Genomic DNA, 15359 nt, shown 5'->3' on the forward strand with positions numbered 1-15359 from the left:
ACTGACAACAACAAATAATTTCCTTCAAAACGCTGGTGTGAAACTACCTCTACCCTCCAAACCAGAGAGTCTTATAAAAATCAGATCCCATCTTGGATTTCACTTCTATCATATTTATTTCATTGCACAACTTCATTTTCCCCTCATGCATGAAACAGTCCAGTGAAAACGGGATTATTTTACATTTCAATATTAACAAATGTTGGTTGTGTCTTTCTCATTACTTTTCTTATCTTCTCTTACTTATATATCACTGAAAGGAGAAAAACAGAGTCTATTGTTTCCCCTTTTCTACAATATCTGAAATTGGAGAGTTAGTTTCATAAGACAGCCTGACTTCCAGCCACTGCAGAACTTGCAGTTAATTGGAAGGTGATCTCTGAAGCAATACAAAATCACTGCCAAACGGGCTCCCATCGACTTTTACTGCACAACCTGCCCTAATTCTCCTTATTCCTGTGAAACGAGCACAGCCCGCTGCTGGCTGTCAAGTGAGGTCTTTATTTTCTTGTTAAGTATCTGAACTTACTGCTCTTGACCCATTTAATTACTGTGGTACACCAGGCAATTGCAAAGAATCTGCCACGCTGAAGCCACACAATGAGAAGCGAATGGGTTTTGCCGGCTTTTCCACACCAGTCCCCATCTGTGCTGCCTGATTCCAGCCATCCCCTCCACAGGAGAATCTCTCTGAACTGGATTCCTGGAGTTTCTGGCAGAGGTCAGCACATCTTTTCATGTACACCTTTACAACAGCAGCAGGAAGAATCGCTTGCCAAGTTTTATTTCCAAAAAGCCGAGCTCCGTTAGGTATTGGGACCTGGAGGTAATTGCTCTCACTAGTTAGCAAATTCCAGCACACTGGGTCTGTTTTTCATAGGTTTATTTTAAGTACCTGTAAATCTTATAAGCAGAAACCAGGAAAAAGAGGTTTGCTTTTTCTGGTGCACAGTTTTTTAATGTAACTTGTTTTTACTGAGGGCAGACTAAACTCTAAACTCTGAAGTTAAAAAAAGCCTGCACTATTATTTTTGAGCGGGGCTAAAGGGCTGTGTGTTCCCTGGCCCACCATTTCACACTTCCCATTCCCAGCAATGCCTATGCTCTGCTTCAGGCTCTGCCCAAACAAGCCCCCTTTCCTTGGCTGCAGCCTTTGGATGTTGATCTTCCCCATTAACCTTTCACGTCAGTTAAAACACATCGTATTTTGTTCTTCATGAGCCTTGGGGGGCTCATTCCTGACCTCCAGTTTCTCATCACCATGGAGGGGGTAGGAGGAAAAAAAAAAAAACACCAAAAAACCCCTCCTGTTTTCAAGGAAAGAGGTGTAATTCACACTGGTGTGGAGGCTCAGAAGTGAGCTGGTTGTTCCTGGGAGGGGGTTTTCTTCATGTTTTCTCTTTTCCCGAGGCTGTGTCACAACCACTTCACCAGGAGAGGCCAGGGCTGTGAGAGCTACATGGGCTCAGTGTGGCAGCGGATGCCATCCCCCTGTGCCTTCCCAGCACAGCCCAGGAGCCCCAGTCCCCCTGGCACTGTTGCTGCTGAGAGCCACAGGACCCAACAGCAGCTCAGCAACGCCCAGGGCCACTGGCAAACTTCTCCTCGCTGCTCAGCAGGGTGGTCTTGTTCCAGAGAAACTCGGGAAGGATGTCAGAAACAATCAGAGAGAATGGAGAAACAGCACAATCAAACCTGGCTAAAATAAACACCAACCAAAAACCAAACACAGCTAAAAACCCCTACCTAAAAAAACCAGAAAGAACCAAACATACAACCAACAAGCCCAAACCACCCCACAGTATGTCCCTTCACCCACACAACTGAAAGTACCAGGGCTAAGGATTGTTTCACACAATCTTCCCTGCTACCCAAGATAAATACACTTCCAGGGGTGTTTCTGCAGATGCACCAGTTATGCATTACATGTGTATTTAGCATACAGGTATTTTTTCTTTTACCTATTAGGTATTTTATGGGAGTGAAGAAAAGAAAAATCATTCACAAGTTGACAGGGAAAAATAAAAAAGAAATAATTTAATTTGATTCCACAGAGTAGATTTACTGCTCATCTGATTATCTGCAGTATCCAAGACAGAAAGTAATGGGGCAGACATTAGATCTGGGAAATTTTCCAGATTCATCATTTAAATAATAAATAGTGGTTGCATAAAGAAAGCAAAATACTCTGGTCTGGAAAACTGTGTGAAGCATTAGTAAGGCAGTAGCAAAGGCTGCTGCATTCCTGAGCCCTTCTGGAGACAGCATTTCCATTAGATTTACCAATCCCTAGGATGAGCTGTTGCTGTGTGCTCAGAGTGAGCAGCAGAGACTGGGTCTGGTCAGAGGAGAGAGACATGTAAGGAACTGGACTGAGTCTGCCCTGGATCAGGAATGTGTGGCCTGGGTTATTCTCTGAGCAGGTACAAACTGAGCTCCTCTGCTCAGCTCTGTTTTCCTTTCAACTCAGTTGGTCCATGCAACCAAACAGAATTTGTTTATAAAATGAGCCAAGTTCATTGCTGTTCTCCATTAAATAGTCCCAGGAAATGCATTTGGGAACAGGCCTTCACTGGGTGTTATTCAAATACGGTGTGGTTCTCCCTCTCTCAGACTAATATGACTAAGGCAGGGCAAAAACACAAGGCACAAAGCTGCTTCTCAAATCCAGAACAGCAATTCATCATTCCAGGGAGTACCTACAAGCCTAATCTTCAAATTAAAAAACAAAGAAAGAAACAAACTGACTTTCATCCATTTTAGCAGACACTATCTGGGCAATATGATTGTATTTAGATGTTAAACCCACCAGCAATATTGGTATCAGAAGTTCCTGCTGAACCCCAGCCAACACAGCCTGCTCTGACACAGAATTCAAGTTTAATGCAGCCATGAGCTCAGCAAGGGATCCTCATGAGCCCAACCCAATCCCTCCTTGCCTGAGGTCACATTGCCAGCCCTGACAGCAGCTGGGCACCTGCCACCAGCCTCTCCTCTTCTCCACCCTCCAGACCACACAGAGAAAATGGGAGAAAATCTATTTAATAGGTGCAATCACTGAAGGAGTTCTGTTACTTTTTTGGTGGTTTTTTTCTATATTTTTCTGTATACAATTGCAGCAATCAGTGTGGATGTCAAAACAGGACTATGCATGATAAGGTCCAAATATGACAGATCCCAGAGCAGAGAGAGGAAATACATTTTCACCCAGATCATGGCATCCTACGCACTGAACACAGCCCATAGCGCAGGGGTACAAGGAAAAGTCACTCTAAATACCACAACAGAGTCCTGGCTACTAAAACATCCTGCCAAAGGCAAGTGGTCCAGCACAGACACTGCCCCTGCAGCTCCAGCAATCCCACCTGCAGACAGCAGTGCTGTGCACATTCAGCTTAGTAAGCCAGGCTGTTTTGTTATTATTAATAACCCTGTGCTGCTTTCGGAGGGCTTAGTGAGCAGAAATTGCTCTCTGAGGTGTCAGATGAATGCCAGACCCTTCTCCATGCCACAGATTTGCTCAGCCCATTTCACTCACCCAGGGACCTGCTGCAGAGCCATCACTTACTCATCACAATTCAAATTTCCAGCAAGGAAATTTAGTGCCTTCATCTGTCTGCAAAAGCAGATGCCTTCTGTCTCTAATGGATCTTTTTGTTACAGTTGAGGATGAAGAAAAAAACGTAATTGAGAGTTTACACATCTAGAACTTTTACTTCTCCACTTTAGGTTTTCTGAGTGAAGAACTATGCTCTACCAGAAATAAACTTTCCCAGTAGAAAAGATAGGAAATGCCCCTGCCCAGCAAATCAATAGAAGAAATACAGGACTCCAAGTCATTCTTTCTAACCTCTTTCAGCTGCTTTTTCTAAACAGCAATTTGTTTCAAACAGGGTCAGTTTTGTCAGGGCAGGAGTGTTTGTAACTGTGTGGTGAAACAAAGTACTTTAAAAGTAAAACAAAACAGGTCTGCCTCAGCGCACCTCAGCTAAGATGGAACAGGACAGAGTTCTGCTACCAGACACTGAAAGAGGTGAAAAAAAGCCTCAAAATGTGATATTAGCTATGAAACAGCTGTCACTGATAAAGCCAGTTCTGACTTTAAAGGTAGAAATTAGTGATGAGCTATTCCCCCCTCTTCTCCCATCCTCTTCTCCCTTATAATGTCCTTCATATAAAGGGCAAACATTTTGGATCCTGGAAACCCAAAGCCACCACTGTCCTGCTGCAACAGTGACCCAGCAGCACCTTGGGGTTCAGTGCTCCCTCCCAGTCAGCTGCTGCAGTAACCAATAAAGACATTTCTGAGGGTTTTATGTAAAAACTACAATACTTTTATTTGATGTTTCACATAAACTGCTTCCTCTGTTAATGGTGAAAACCATTACCTGTAAGATATATATCTAATGACCCATCTCAGAGAGTTTATTACAGATTACCTGTGAACTGGTGAGTGCAGTTGTGAACCCTGGAATAGAAAAACCTTTAAATGCAAAGACCCAAAGTCACAGAAGACCTCCTTGGTGGGAGATTTTCCCATACTACCTTCCCTAAAAACTTCCTCTTTTTGTGATGAAATCCAGAGACCAAACATTTCCACTGAAAAGCTAATACATTGGGGAGTGGAATGGAGGAAACATTCCTCATGACAGCTACCTCAAAATATACCTTCAGTGCTCCTCATAAAAACCCCAGCTCTTCTACTGGCAAAAAAAAATAATTTTAAAGGAAGAAAAGTCTTAGAGACCACCTGGTTCTCCATCATTTTCCCAGCACTGCAATTCTACTGCTGCCCTGGTTTTTAAATAGATGTGAGACCAGACTCAAGTACTTGCATTTATTTAACACATAAACATTTGCTTTTGGAGTAACTGAGAAGCCAGTGCTGTTGCCTTGAGGTAAGATGAAAAGCTACAGAGAAATTGAGATCAAAGGAAAAGGAGAAATGCCTTCCGCCTCCGAGAAACTGATATAATTTTAAAAGTGGATGTTTTAAAGTGTAAAGACAGGAAACTAACGATGAAAAAGCTTTTATAGAATAAAGGAAGCTTTGTACTCCTCTGCCCTGATATGCATTTTACACATTTCCTCTGCTGCAGGCTGGATGCAGCCCTGGGACAGGACCTGCAGGCACTGCCAAAAAAACGAGGTTTGGACACTTCCAGTCCCACTGCAGGGCCTTACCCAAGAAGGCACCACCTTGATACAACTATTTCATGTAGAAAAGTCTATAAACTGCAAGTACAATGGAAGGCACCACCTTGATACAACTATTTCATGCAGAAAAATCTATAAACTGCAAGTACAATGGACTACAGACTTCAAGACTATCAACTTAAGGCACTGTCAATTGTAAATCTAAAAACTACTTTGAAAAGGGACATAAACCCCTTAAATTGTGCAAGCTGACCTATTCCCACCTTTAAAAGGAACTGTAAATCCATTTACACCTTGAGATGTTACAAATGTTAACAAGTTAAATAAACCTCCTCTTTTCACTGAGGAGTTATAGAAGCTAGAGATTCACATTCAACAAGAATTCCCATGTGTAAATCCAGTGCATGTTTGAAAAACACATTTTGCCCCTCATATAAACCCATAATTCACAGTGGGTGTCTGCATATTCCCTTTGATAATAATCAAATGCTACATTTAATCAGCTTCTCTTAACATTTGATCAGGCAGCATGACTTCAGATTAAGTATAACAGTTCCAGCCTTAGAAAATGTGAATACCAGTGCAAGAGAGCAGCCAATGCTGTCTTTGGAGCACTCAGTGATTTTGAGCTAATGTGGGAAATCTTGAACACAGTTTCAGAAGTTAAAGTGATGACAAAGGTCATCCTGTTTTGTTGGGCTTTTTTAAGTGGAAAAGGAAAACAAACAGCCCTGAAGCTGCTAAAGTACATCACAACCCCACTAAGGAACCCTTAGAGAAAGGAGGAGTATCCTCAGCAGGTCTAAGGCAACATGGGTTACAGGTTTCTGTGCCATTGCAGGGTGGCTTCAAGACAAAGATTATCTGACAGTTCTCTTCATTTTAGCACATGACTGCCTATTTTAAAATAAAATCAGGAAATGGAAAGCAGAACCTGCAAATACACAAATCCTTTGCAAGCAAAGGAAAACTAAAGGCAATGCAAGTTCTTTTTGGTCATGTGTTTCAACTCTATAAAGGATATTTTATACAAATTCTATGCTGACTTCTCTTTCTTCACTTGTTGGGGGGCTTCCTCACATCTCACTTTCCTCCCAGTAAAATATTTGTTTGGATGGCTCCACACATGTCAGAGAAGAGCCATCACTGACTGTGCTGTGTAAAGAGTTTGCTTCTTGTTGCTCACCACGCACCTCCACACCACACATTCCTGCCAGCTCCAAAATACGCACAGGCATTACCGTTTGGATTATTTTATTTTTTTTTCCTTTAAACTGCAAGGATTTCTGCTTCAACTCCTTCCCAAATAGCTGCTTGGATTCCTTACCCCCATGCACTTAGCTGTAACAAGAGGTTAGTGTTTATTTCTAGAAGCCTTGCTCACAGGAAGCCTTCCTTCAGCGCCAGTGACTTCCGTAACTCCAGAGGGGCTGGGAGCGCTCTGGGATGAGCGGGGGCACCTGGTCCCCCATTTGTCATCTTCCTGAGGTCACCCGCCAGCTGTCTGTCCTCTCAACACCCGGCCTCAGCACCGCGCTCGAGGCATTCTCCCTCGCTCGGGTTTCCAGGTCTGCACTTCCAGATACAGTAAATCAATCAGCCCCCGCAGAAAGCGCTCAAACAACTGCAAGTGAAGCATTTTAACACCCTTGAGCGGCCCCGCCGTGCACAAGGACACTGCGGTGCCCGCTGGAGCGGCACAGCGCTGCTCTGCAGGACTGCCTTGGGTTACACTCGGCAGCGCTGCAGAACTGCAGCTACATTTAGTCTGTGACTAAATCGGGCTCTGCTCGTACTTGACCCCGGGAAGAATGTCGTTGAACACAAGGGCCTTTGCTCAGCTGTGATGTTGGGGTTTTTTTCCCCTTTTCAATGGCTAAAACAACCATTAAGCCACCATTTCTGTAATTGCAAAGCAGCTCTCTTTTTTCATTTTTGTGGAAATGTTCTGGCATAGACTGATCTCCAATTCTTCATCTTTCCCTCTGTCCTCCAACTCCACTCTTCCTCCCACACACTGTGTTTAGGACAAAGGGCACAAGAAGAACGTGGATGTGTTTAAATATTTATTATAACTCTGAGGAAGTTAACCACTGTTCTGTAACTTTCTACCTAAGTCAAGACTGCTTTCATAGGCTCATATTTTTTATATAAGGACAGGGTAAATTCAGTTTTAAAGACACCACTGCATCTTTCCCCAGGGCTGGGGGAACACTTCCCTGGGCTGGACTCTAGGAATACAGCATCCCTTCTGCAGGCAAGAAGGGAGAACACAGCTTTTATTCTGATAGACAGTTCTTTTGGACACACAAGCTCTTCTTTTAGGATAAAATTCCCTCCTGTTTCTCCTGCTTTGCCTTTTTCCCATGTTCCATGCACCACTGAGCACCATGAATCCCCCAGCACACAGCCAGAGATCCATATTGATGAACTGGGGCTTTGGGAGAGCTACATGAAAGAGATTCCTCCAGCACCAGCTTCCATGTAAATTATGCATCTGTAGACAAAGTGAGCCCTTTCTGAACAGAGCACTCAGTCAGGAATACCTACAGAAGGAGGATGGAGATGCACAAACACCTTTTTCTCCCTCTTTTTAGCACATTTTGCTTGACACACAGTTCTGAGGCAACAGCCAAGGACAGTTGTGATTGTATCACAGAATCACAGAATTATTTGGGATGGAAGAGACATTAGACATCACTCACTTCCAACCCCCCTGCCATGGACACAGGGATGCCACCCACTAGCTCAGGACACAACTGCAGAGTCCAAGGTGGCTCCAAGCAGACAGGAGGTATTTTTGCCCCAGGAGTGCTGGTAAGGACTTTGATTTCAGGCCCAAAGCCGGAAAATGAAGTAGCAGAATGCTTTTAAAGTTTTTGTTGCATTTAAGGACTTGCTTTAGTCCCAGCAGGGAAGAACAGAGCCCCTGGGTGACTCATGTATCAGGCACAGCAACAGACTTTGCCCCCAAATCACTGCTGATGGAAAAAATCATATGAACAAAGAAAAAGTGGTTATAACCTCAGCTTTGAAATACAGTTTCCCCAGTCAGAAGGTCAGTTCTGTTTTCACTGTGACACAGCATCCTCTGTTCTGAGTAGCAATGAATTCACATCATATGGCAATTCCAGTTTAATATGACTCAAAATAGCACAAGAATTTCTAGAGGGTTTTTAGCTGCTGATACTGATCAGATAAGTAAGCTGCCAAACCTAACAATTATCTCAAATGAAAAACTACAAACTCTCAGTTATTCATTTCAGATAATAAGAACCCAAAGTTATTTTCTTTAGGCAGAATGTGGAAAGTGTAATTGTTGAAAGCAAATATTGCAGTTTGAATGACAGTACTTAAAGAAGATGAGATTGTTCAGGTCAAAAGAAGGTGAAAACCAGGGGGATTTCTCTTGCAGCTGACTTGTGCTCTAATGCCTGAGCCCCTCGGCCGCCTCAGGTTCTGCTTGCTGCTGGTCAGGTCAGCATTTCAGGCTGATGCTGAGGATCATGTTTACAGCTCTCAGCCAGGCTGGCGTTTGCTCCTCAGGAAGGCCTGGAAGAGGTGGGAGGGAGCAAAGAGGGCAGGAGCTCAGAGAGTGGCTTCTCCTCACCAGCACAGAGGGGTGAAGGATGAGAAGTGTCTGCCCCAGGCTGGTGCAGCCTTTGGGCTGAGCTCTCAAACCCCAACTGCAAAGGAGCTGCACAGCCCCACTCTGGCACAGGGCAGCCACAGCTCCCACAGGTGGGGGAGGAGGGAGAAGTTGCCCTGTTCTCCTGAAAATATTTTTTGCAGAGGAATGAAGGGGGAAAAAAACACTCCTTCAATCCTAGGCAATTTCCTCCTATCTGTCAGCATATGATAGAAGCTATTATTATTTGGCTTAAATATAAAGCATCATTAAGACCATTTTTCTGTTTTAACAGCTTAACAATTCTATTGTGAAATCTGGGTGAAATTCTCTGGATTTTATTGTCCTTCTCTATTGTGCCCTGGTAAAATTTCTAGAGGGGAAAAATGCAGTGATGATAGGAGATCTTTCTTTTACTCTTCTAAAAAGACAATGAGTTAAGTGTCTAAATTGAATCATTCTTTATATTATTTCTGTTGAATTAATTTTAATTTTCTGTTGCTTTCAGTCTAATTCAATATCCTGAGACAGGAGAAGAACAGATATCAAACAGGAGTGTGCTGAGTTAGACAGAGCCCCTCAGTATAACTTGGGAGAGAAAATACCAGCAGACTTGTTACAGAGCAGTGACATCCACAACTGCTGAAATTCTCCGTGGATTATTTGTTAACAACTCCACTCAACTTGCAAACTACATCCCCAAAATCTGTCTCCAAAAAAGTTGTGCCTACTGACTGAACTGATTCTGAAACTGGTGCAGAAAGAGCCTTTTTAAACATTCACAAAAAGTGCCCAGAAATTAGTGGGGATCGCTAATAAAAATGATATTTAATAAATTTTCCTGCTGAGGAGAGCTCCCAGGGTAACACTAGGTGGCAGAAGGCTCTGTCACATTGAAGACACCTGCAGACAGATACACTCCCAAAGCTACTTGAGCTTGATTTTAGAAAAGCTAAGGGGAAAACAGTTGAAAGCAAAACAGTACTAAGATCCCATTTTCCATCCACTCTTCCAGTTCTAATTCTGGCTCTGATATCCCCAGTGCACATTATTTCACCATTTAAGCTATGCCAGAATGTGAATGCCTCTTTTAAACCTGGACCTTCAATCACATCTTACTCAATTCAGATGAAATTCTGTATGTGACAGGGGATTTTATTAAGCTTTTACGTTATTAAAAAGAAATTCACTGTTCAAATAAATAAATGGCCACTAGGACAAGTACACAATGAAAACATACACTGTGAGTTACCTTGAAGCAAACTTGAAACCCAGCCTGGAGTGCTATACATTTCTGCAAACACACTTCTGCAGCTGAAAGAAAATCAACAACCTACAAACTCATTCAAAACTGCTCAAGACTCAATGTGGAAAAGATCTGATAAAAATGGCAGCTGCTCCCTCACGGAGGTGCATTTCAGGAATACTTTTGTAACTACATACAAAATTCAACTGCTTGTTTCTAGATTTACATAGTTAACCCTTTAAAAAAACATCTATGTTCCATTTTCCTTTATTCTGGCCACTCTCTTTTCAACTCCTCTAAGTTCCTCTCTCATCCTGTATAAATCAAATACGTAAGGAAACAAAGAAGTGTCCCTGCCCTGGTGATGTCAGGAGGAAGCTGCAAACACAGAGAGGGAAAGTGAAAGCCAAGCACTGTCTAAATGCAGAAAACCAAACGGCAGCAGGGGGAGAATGACACTCGTGTTTCCTTAGACATGTAACTTTGAGCTGACTGAAGATTTCTCTGAGATGCCCATGGCTGCACTGCTTTTCCACTTGCCAAGCAGTAACACCCCAGACTTACAGCACTTGAGGGGTCCTTCCCAAGTGTGGCTGGTGCCAGCTCAGAGCTCAGTGCATTGTAGAGGGTTATTTTGCACCTCTAGCCATGGAGGCTGTTTGTGTTTAAATATAGTATGTTTTATCATTCACAGTTGTCAGCAGTGGAAATTGTCATCTAAGCAGGAAAAGATGCTGTTGAAGAAACAGGACAGGGTGGTTAGAAAGTAAAAATTATTTTGGCCGTGACAGCTCTTCTCACTGCCCAATTTGAGGGTAAGGGATCACACCACCCATTGCAAATTGCTGCCTGAGAGTCAGAAAAATCAATAGTAGGTAGGAAAGCCAACTTGCCAAGGCTAGAGCCACTGCCAGCAGATTATTAATGCATCTGTCCACATTCTTTAATGTTTCCTAAGAAGCAACTATGTTAACTGAAAAGGTGCGACGTGTCACCAGCCCTTCTCTTCTCTCCTCTTCATTTTCTCTCTATATTAAAACCTTGGCTACCAAAGAAAACAATCAGGTTTCACCTCATCTTTTCCCAGCTTTTCTGAAGTTCAGTTCCTGCTCTAGAGCAATATATACAGTCTAAGTACTACCCCTGACAAGCTGTTTGACAGCCCTAAGTTGCACATCTATTTTACTCCCCGAGCCTTGGAGTTGGTAGGGCTTAGATGGGAAATGGAGGCCAATTAAAATAAACACAGACAATATCAACGAATTCTTCAGAAAGGCACAAGACAAGCAAAATGAAACACTACTGGCTTTTGCCCACAGTTAGAATTCAGCTCATCTCACAGGCTGAACGCTCTGGCTGAGGTCCAGAAAGACACTTAAGCACATGTCTTATTTTAAGCATGTGAGCAGCCTCATTGATTTTTCACTCATGCCAGGAAGAATATTCAATGCGCTTAAAGTTAAGCACATTGTTAAGTGCCTTTCTGGACCAAGGCCAGGCTATTTAGCCCTTGCAAGAGTTAGTCTAGAGAACATTTACCATTATTTTACTTCTCAAGACTTTCTTTGAGATAAAGTTTTATGGTGTATGAAAATATTTCATTCATACGAGCAGTGACTGGTTCACAGAACCTTCAGGGACCAAGTATTCTTCTCCTTCCCACATCTTCTAAAGTAGTAACTGGAAGGATTAAAGATACATAAGCAAATATACCGATAAAGAAAATTAGTTTTGAAAGGAAAGCCAGCAGTCTCACTGATCTGGAGAGCAAAATGAGCCCCACACTGAAAAGCTGACAGACATATTAATTTTCAGTGAAAACTAATGAAGTCATTTGTCAAAGCCCCATTCCAATACTGAGTCCTGTGCAGGAACTTTGGAAAGCAAGCTAATTGTTGACTGAAATTAATTATCACAATAAGCACACATTCAATTCCATTTTCCCTTCTTCCTTTTCATCGAGTTAAATACAAAATTCAAGGAAAGGCCTGTTAGTGCTTCCTCAAGATGACCTCACCACATCAGAGCACTTTAGAGATCAAAGGCACGACAAACACTTTGCTCTTTGCTACAACAAAGTGATGCCAGTTTACAGACAATTGGATTTTTATCTGGTTGGTGTTATCCAAGCTCAGTATCATGCCCTGAGTAAGAGCTAGAGAAAGGTGTTTAACAGTACAGCTAAGGAAAGCTGAACTGGGTCAGACTTGCTCTCTCCAGCCTAGCCATCCTTCTCCAGGAGCCTGACCATTCCTGACCATTCCAGTGGGACCAGCAGGACACTGACATTTTGCTCCTCTTTTATGAGCAGATGACCTTTGTACTTCAGTATTTAAACTCAGTGCTGGAAGTACACAATTGACAGGGGTATACACAAACAGAAAGGCAGTTTAGCACTCGATCACCTCTGAAATCTCAGGTGACACAGCTGTACCACTCATCTCTCATGTCTCACACCAATCAGCTCCACTGATTTCATGCCACCAAGCCCTCATCTGATGGCAACTCCAGCCTCAGCATCCAACACTCCACTTTAGAAACTGGTGGAACAACCTCTGAGACCTCTGGAAAAAGGAACTGAGGAACTGAGATTATGAAGGCAGCCTGCAGACAAACAAAACACTTCCTAGTGGATTCTGCTGTAGAAGTCATCATTTTGAAATAAATAATCTCTTTATCTCAAAATATCCTTTTACATATCTTTTTGCTGATATTTGGTGAAATTTTCTCACCTTGCCATGCAATCAGAGCAGGACAGTGACACTGAGAAGACTGAGGCTGGAAGGCACATAGGGAGCCCACCTGGTCCAGCCTCCCTGCTCAGCAGGGTCAGCTCAGGCAGGTTGCTCAGGGTTGTATCCAGTCAAGTTTTAGTATCTCCAAGGAGGAACACTCCACCAACTGCCTGGACAACCTATCCCAGTGTTTGACCTCCCCTGCAGTAAATGCATTCCAGTGGAATTCCATGTATTTCCATTTGTGTCCCTGACATCTTGTGCCCTCACTGGGAATCACTGAGGAGAGCCTGGCTCTGTCTCCTTCACTCCCTGCCCTCCACACACACATCGACAAGGTCCTTCCAAGCCTTTTTCTCTCCAGATGGAAGGTTCCCCTCAGCTTCACCTCACACAACAGACACCCCAATGCCTGCTTGCTCCAGCATGTCCATGTCTGTGTCCCTCACCAGTGCTGAGCAGAACTCACCACCACCTCCCTCGACTTCCTGGTGACACTGCCTGGCACAGCCCAGGAAGCTGGTGGCTCTTCTTCCCCACAAGGACAGGCTGCTGGCTCCTGGCCACCCTGGGCTGCTCCAGGCCCTTCTCCAGGAGCTGCTTTCCCAGCAGCTCGGCCCGTGCTGGCACGTGGGGTTATCCCAGCCCAGGTGCAGCACCCTGCATTTCTCTAAGCTGCTGTGACACCGTTTCTCCAGGCTGATGAGGTTCCTCTGAAGGGCAGCACAACCTTCTGGTGCACGAGCTGCTCCTCTGGCCTGTGCCTCACCTGCACACCTGCTGAGGAGGGAGCACTTCTTCACAGCCAGGCAGGAAAAATACTGCTGGTCCCAGTATCGACTCCTGGGGTGAACACTGCCTCCTGCTCTGCTTCCAAACCCACAGATAACAGGTTTGTTAACGATTTTAGATTGTATAGGTTTCACCAGTTTCCATTTTTTAATTTAGGTGGTTAAATGAGTGCTGTATTTTAATATATGCAAGAATTAAGTCTGTTTCTGAACAGTATCTGCTGGTTCAACTTATCCTTAAAAGTGAACTTTCTTCAAGAAAACTTCAAAAATAATTTATGACTTTAGAAGGAGAGACAGACTTCTCTTTTTGAGCTGCTTTAGTATGTAACTAACCCAAATGGTGGATTTCCTAAAAAAAAATCATTTCTGCAGACAAAATTGCCCCTTCACTTGAAGAATCCAGAGCAACAAGAAAGCTGTATTCCAGAAATGGGATTACAGCCAGTTTATGATGGATAAACATTGAATGCTTATGGCATAATTATAATGTCACAGCATTTGCTGCCAGAATTACAAAAAATATTCTTAAAATGATGCTCTAAATAGAATGGTGTTTAGTTTAGCTAAACTGAAAGCACACTCCAAGAAATGCAAAAAAATAAACACCATGATTCCAAATCTCATTTATGCATACTAAGGGCTTGTTTTAATAAAAGTATATTTAGTGGCTGAATAAAGTTTCTCAAAAAATAATTTTAAAGATAATGAATTCCCGATGTCCAAAAAAGTGTCACATGCAATTTCATCACTGAGTCATGTAAACTAACCTCAAATTTAACCAAATGCAACTGTGATCAATATTGTGTCAATCTGAAAGTATCTGGGGTTTAAGGCAACAAAACCAGATGCAAGGATGAGTAAAAATTTGGAACCCACAAACAGAACGGAGTTCTTGGCTACTGAAAGGTCTGGAACAGTTATACTGACAGGGAGAAGCCAAAAGAATGAGAAGTTTTGACAGTATTGCCACATTTAGCAGGAAGAGTGTCAAGTGCAGGAAGAATAAAAGGGAGATAATTTGCTACCATTGCACATTATTTAACTTTTTTCTTTTAAGGATGGCATCCTCCACTTGAGGCAGGGACTGCTCCACAGAACTCTGAACTGTTGTACAGTGTCTAGGGATGGGCTTGCAATTATGTTCCTAGGCACTTTTGTAAGGCAAAACCCAGCAATAAACAACCAGAAAACCCAGCCACATAAAATATAAACACTGTCAGATTTACCTGTAACAGTTACTGAACAGTGAGACACAAGAAAGCCAGTTATATATAGTAGATTTGGGCCACGAAAGAAAAGGACATTTGAACTGATTCTACCTTCACTGTGAAACAAAACTGAAGGTTTGTGCATGACCTGCCCACCAGTGCTCTGCCATCCATCACAACCTCACAAGAAGGTGACAGAGAATAAAACGTTGTCTACATCAATCCCTTTTTATTATTTATTCTATTTATTATCTCTTGTAACACTTGTTACGAGTTGCAGTGGAAAAACCCATGAACCAAAAACAAAAACGGGGCTGAGAGGGGAAAAGGTGTCAGGGTGGAGAAAAGGGGAGTTTTATTGCTCCAAACAATAACCCCTACCATGACAGCCTCACTGACTCCTTCTCCACTGACAGGAAATTTCTGTAAAAGAATCATGTGGTGCTGGAACACAAAACTGCAGAAGTTCATATATGAGACAGGCTATAGGTGTGACATGGGACCAGCAAACAAAGTCAAAAGCCCAGTCCTCTCCTCTGCCTTCCAAATATTAAAACCTTAGAATGTGACAGAAACCTGTTGATTCTGACA

The 15359-nt window shown here is 43.0% G+C and overlaps 1 protein-coding gene and 1 long non-coding RNA gene across 5 annotated transcripts in view; both read right to left on the bottom strand.

Moving 5' to 3' along the window:
* MNAT1 (MNAT1 component of CDK activating kinase) overlaps positions 1 to 15359 on the bottom strand; it is a 117653-nt gene that overhangs the window by 2916 nt on the left and 99378 nt on the right. The window contains exon 8 of one of the 4 annotated variants that reach the window (XM_086895563.1): positions 8671 to 8709. The exons of the other annotated variants lie outside the window; for them this stretch is intronic. Within the exon in view, the coding sequence (XP_086751689.1) occupies positions 8700 to 8709 (10 nt within the window). The 3' untranslated portion in view covers positions 8671 to 8699. Of the gene's footprint in view, positions 1 to 8670; positions 8710 to 15359 lie in introns of those variants that run through there. 4 annotated transcript variants of the gene reach the window in all.
* On the bottom strand, positions 500 to 6762 carry LOC147652757 (uncharacterized). Its single transcript, XR_015288671.1, has 2 exons — positions 5261 to 6762; positions 500 to 5199 (listed from the first exon to the last, which is right to left on the bottom strand). It is a non-coding gene; the product is annotated as an uncharacterized LOC147652757 (long non-coding RNA).

The sequence above is a fragment of the Cyanistes caeruleus genome, chromosome 6, assembly GCF_971803275.1.
Source record: "Cyanistes caeruleus chromosome 6, bCyaCae1.hap1.1, whole genome shotgun sequence".
In the NCBI taxonomy this organism is placed as follows: Eukaryota; Metazoa; Chordata; class Aves; order Passeriformes; family Paridae; genus Cyanistes; species Cyanistes caeruleus.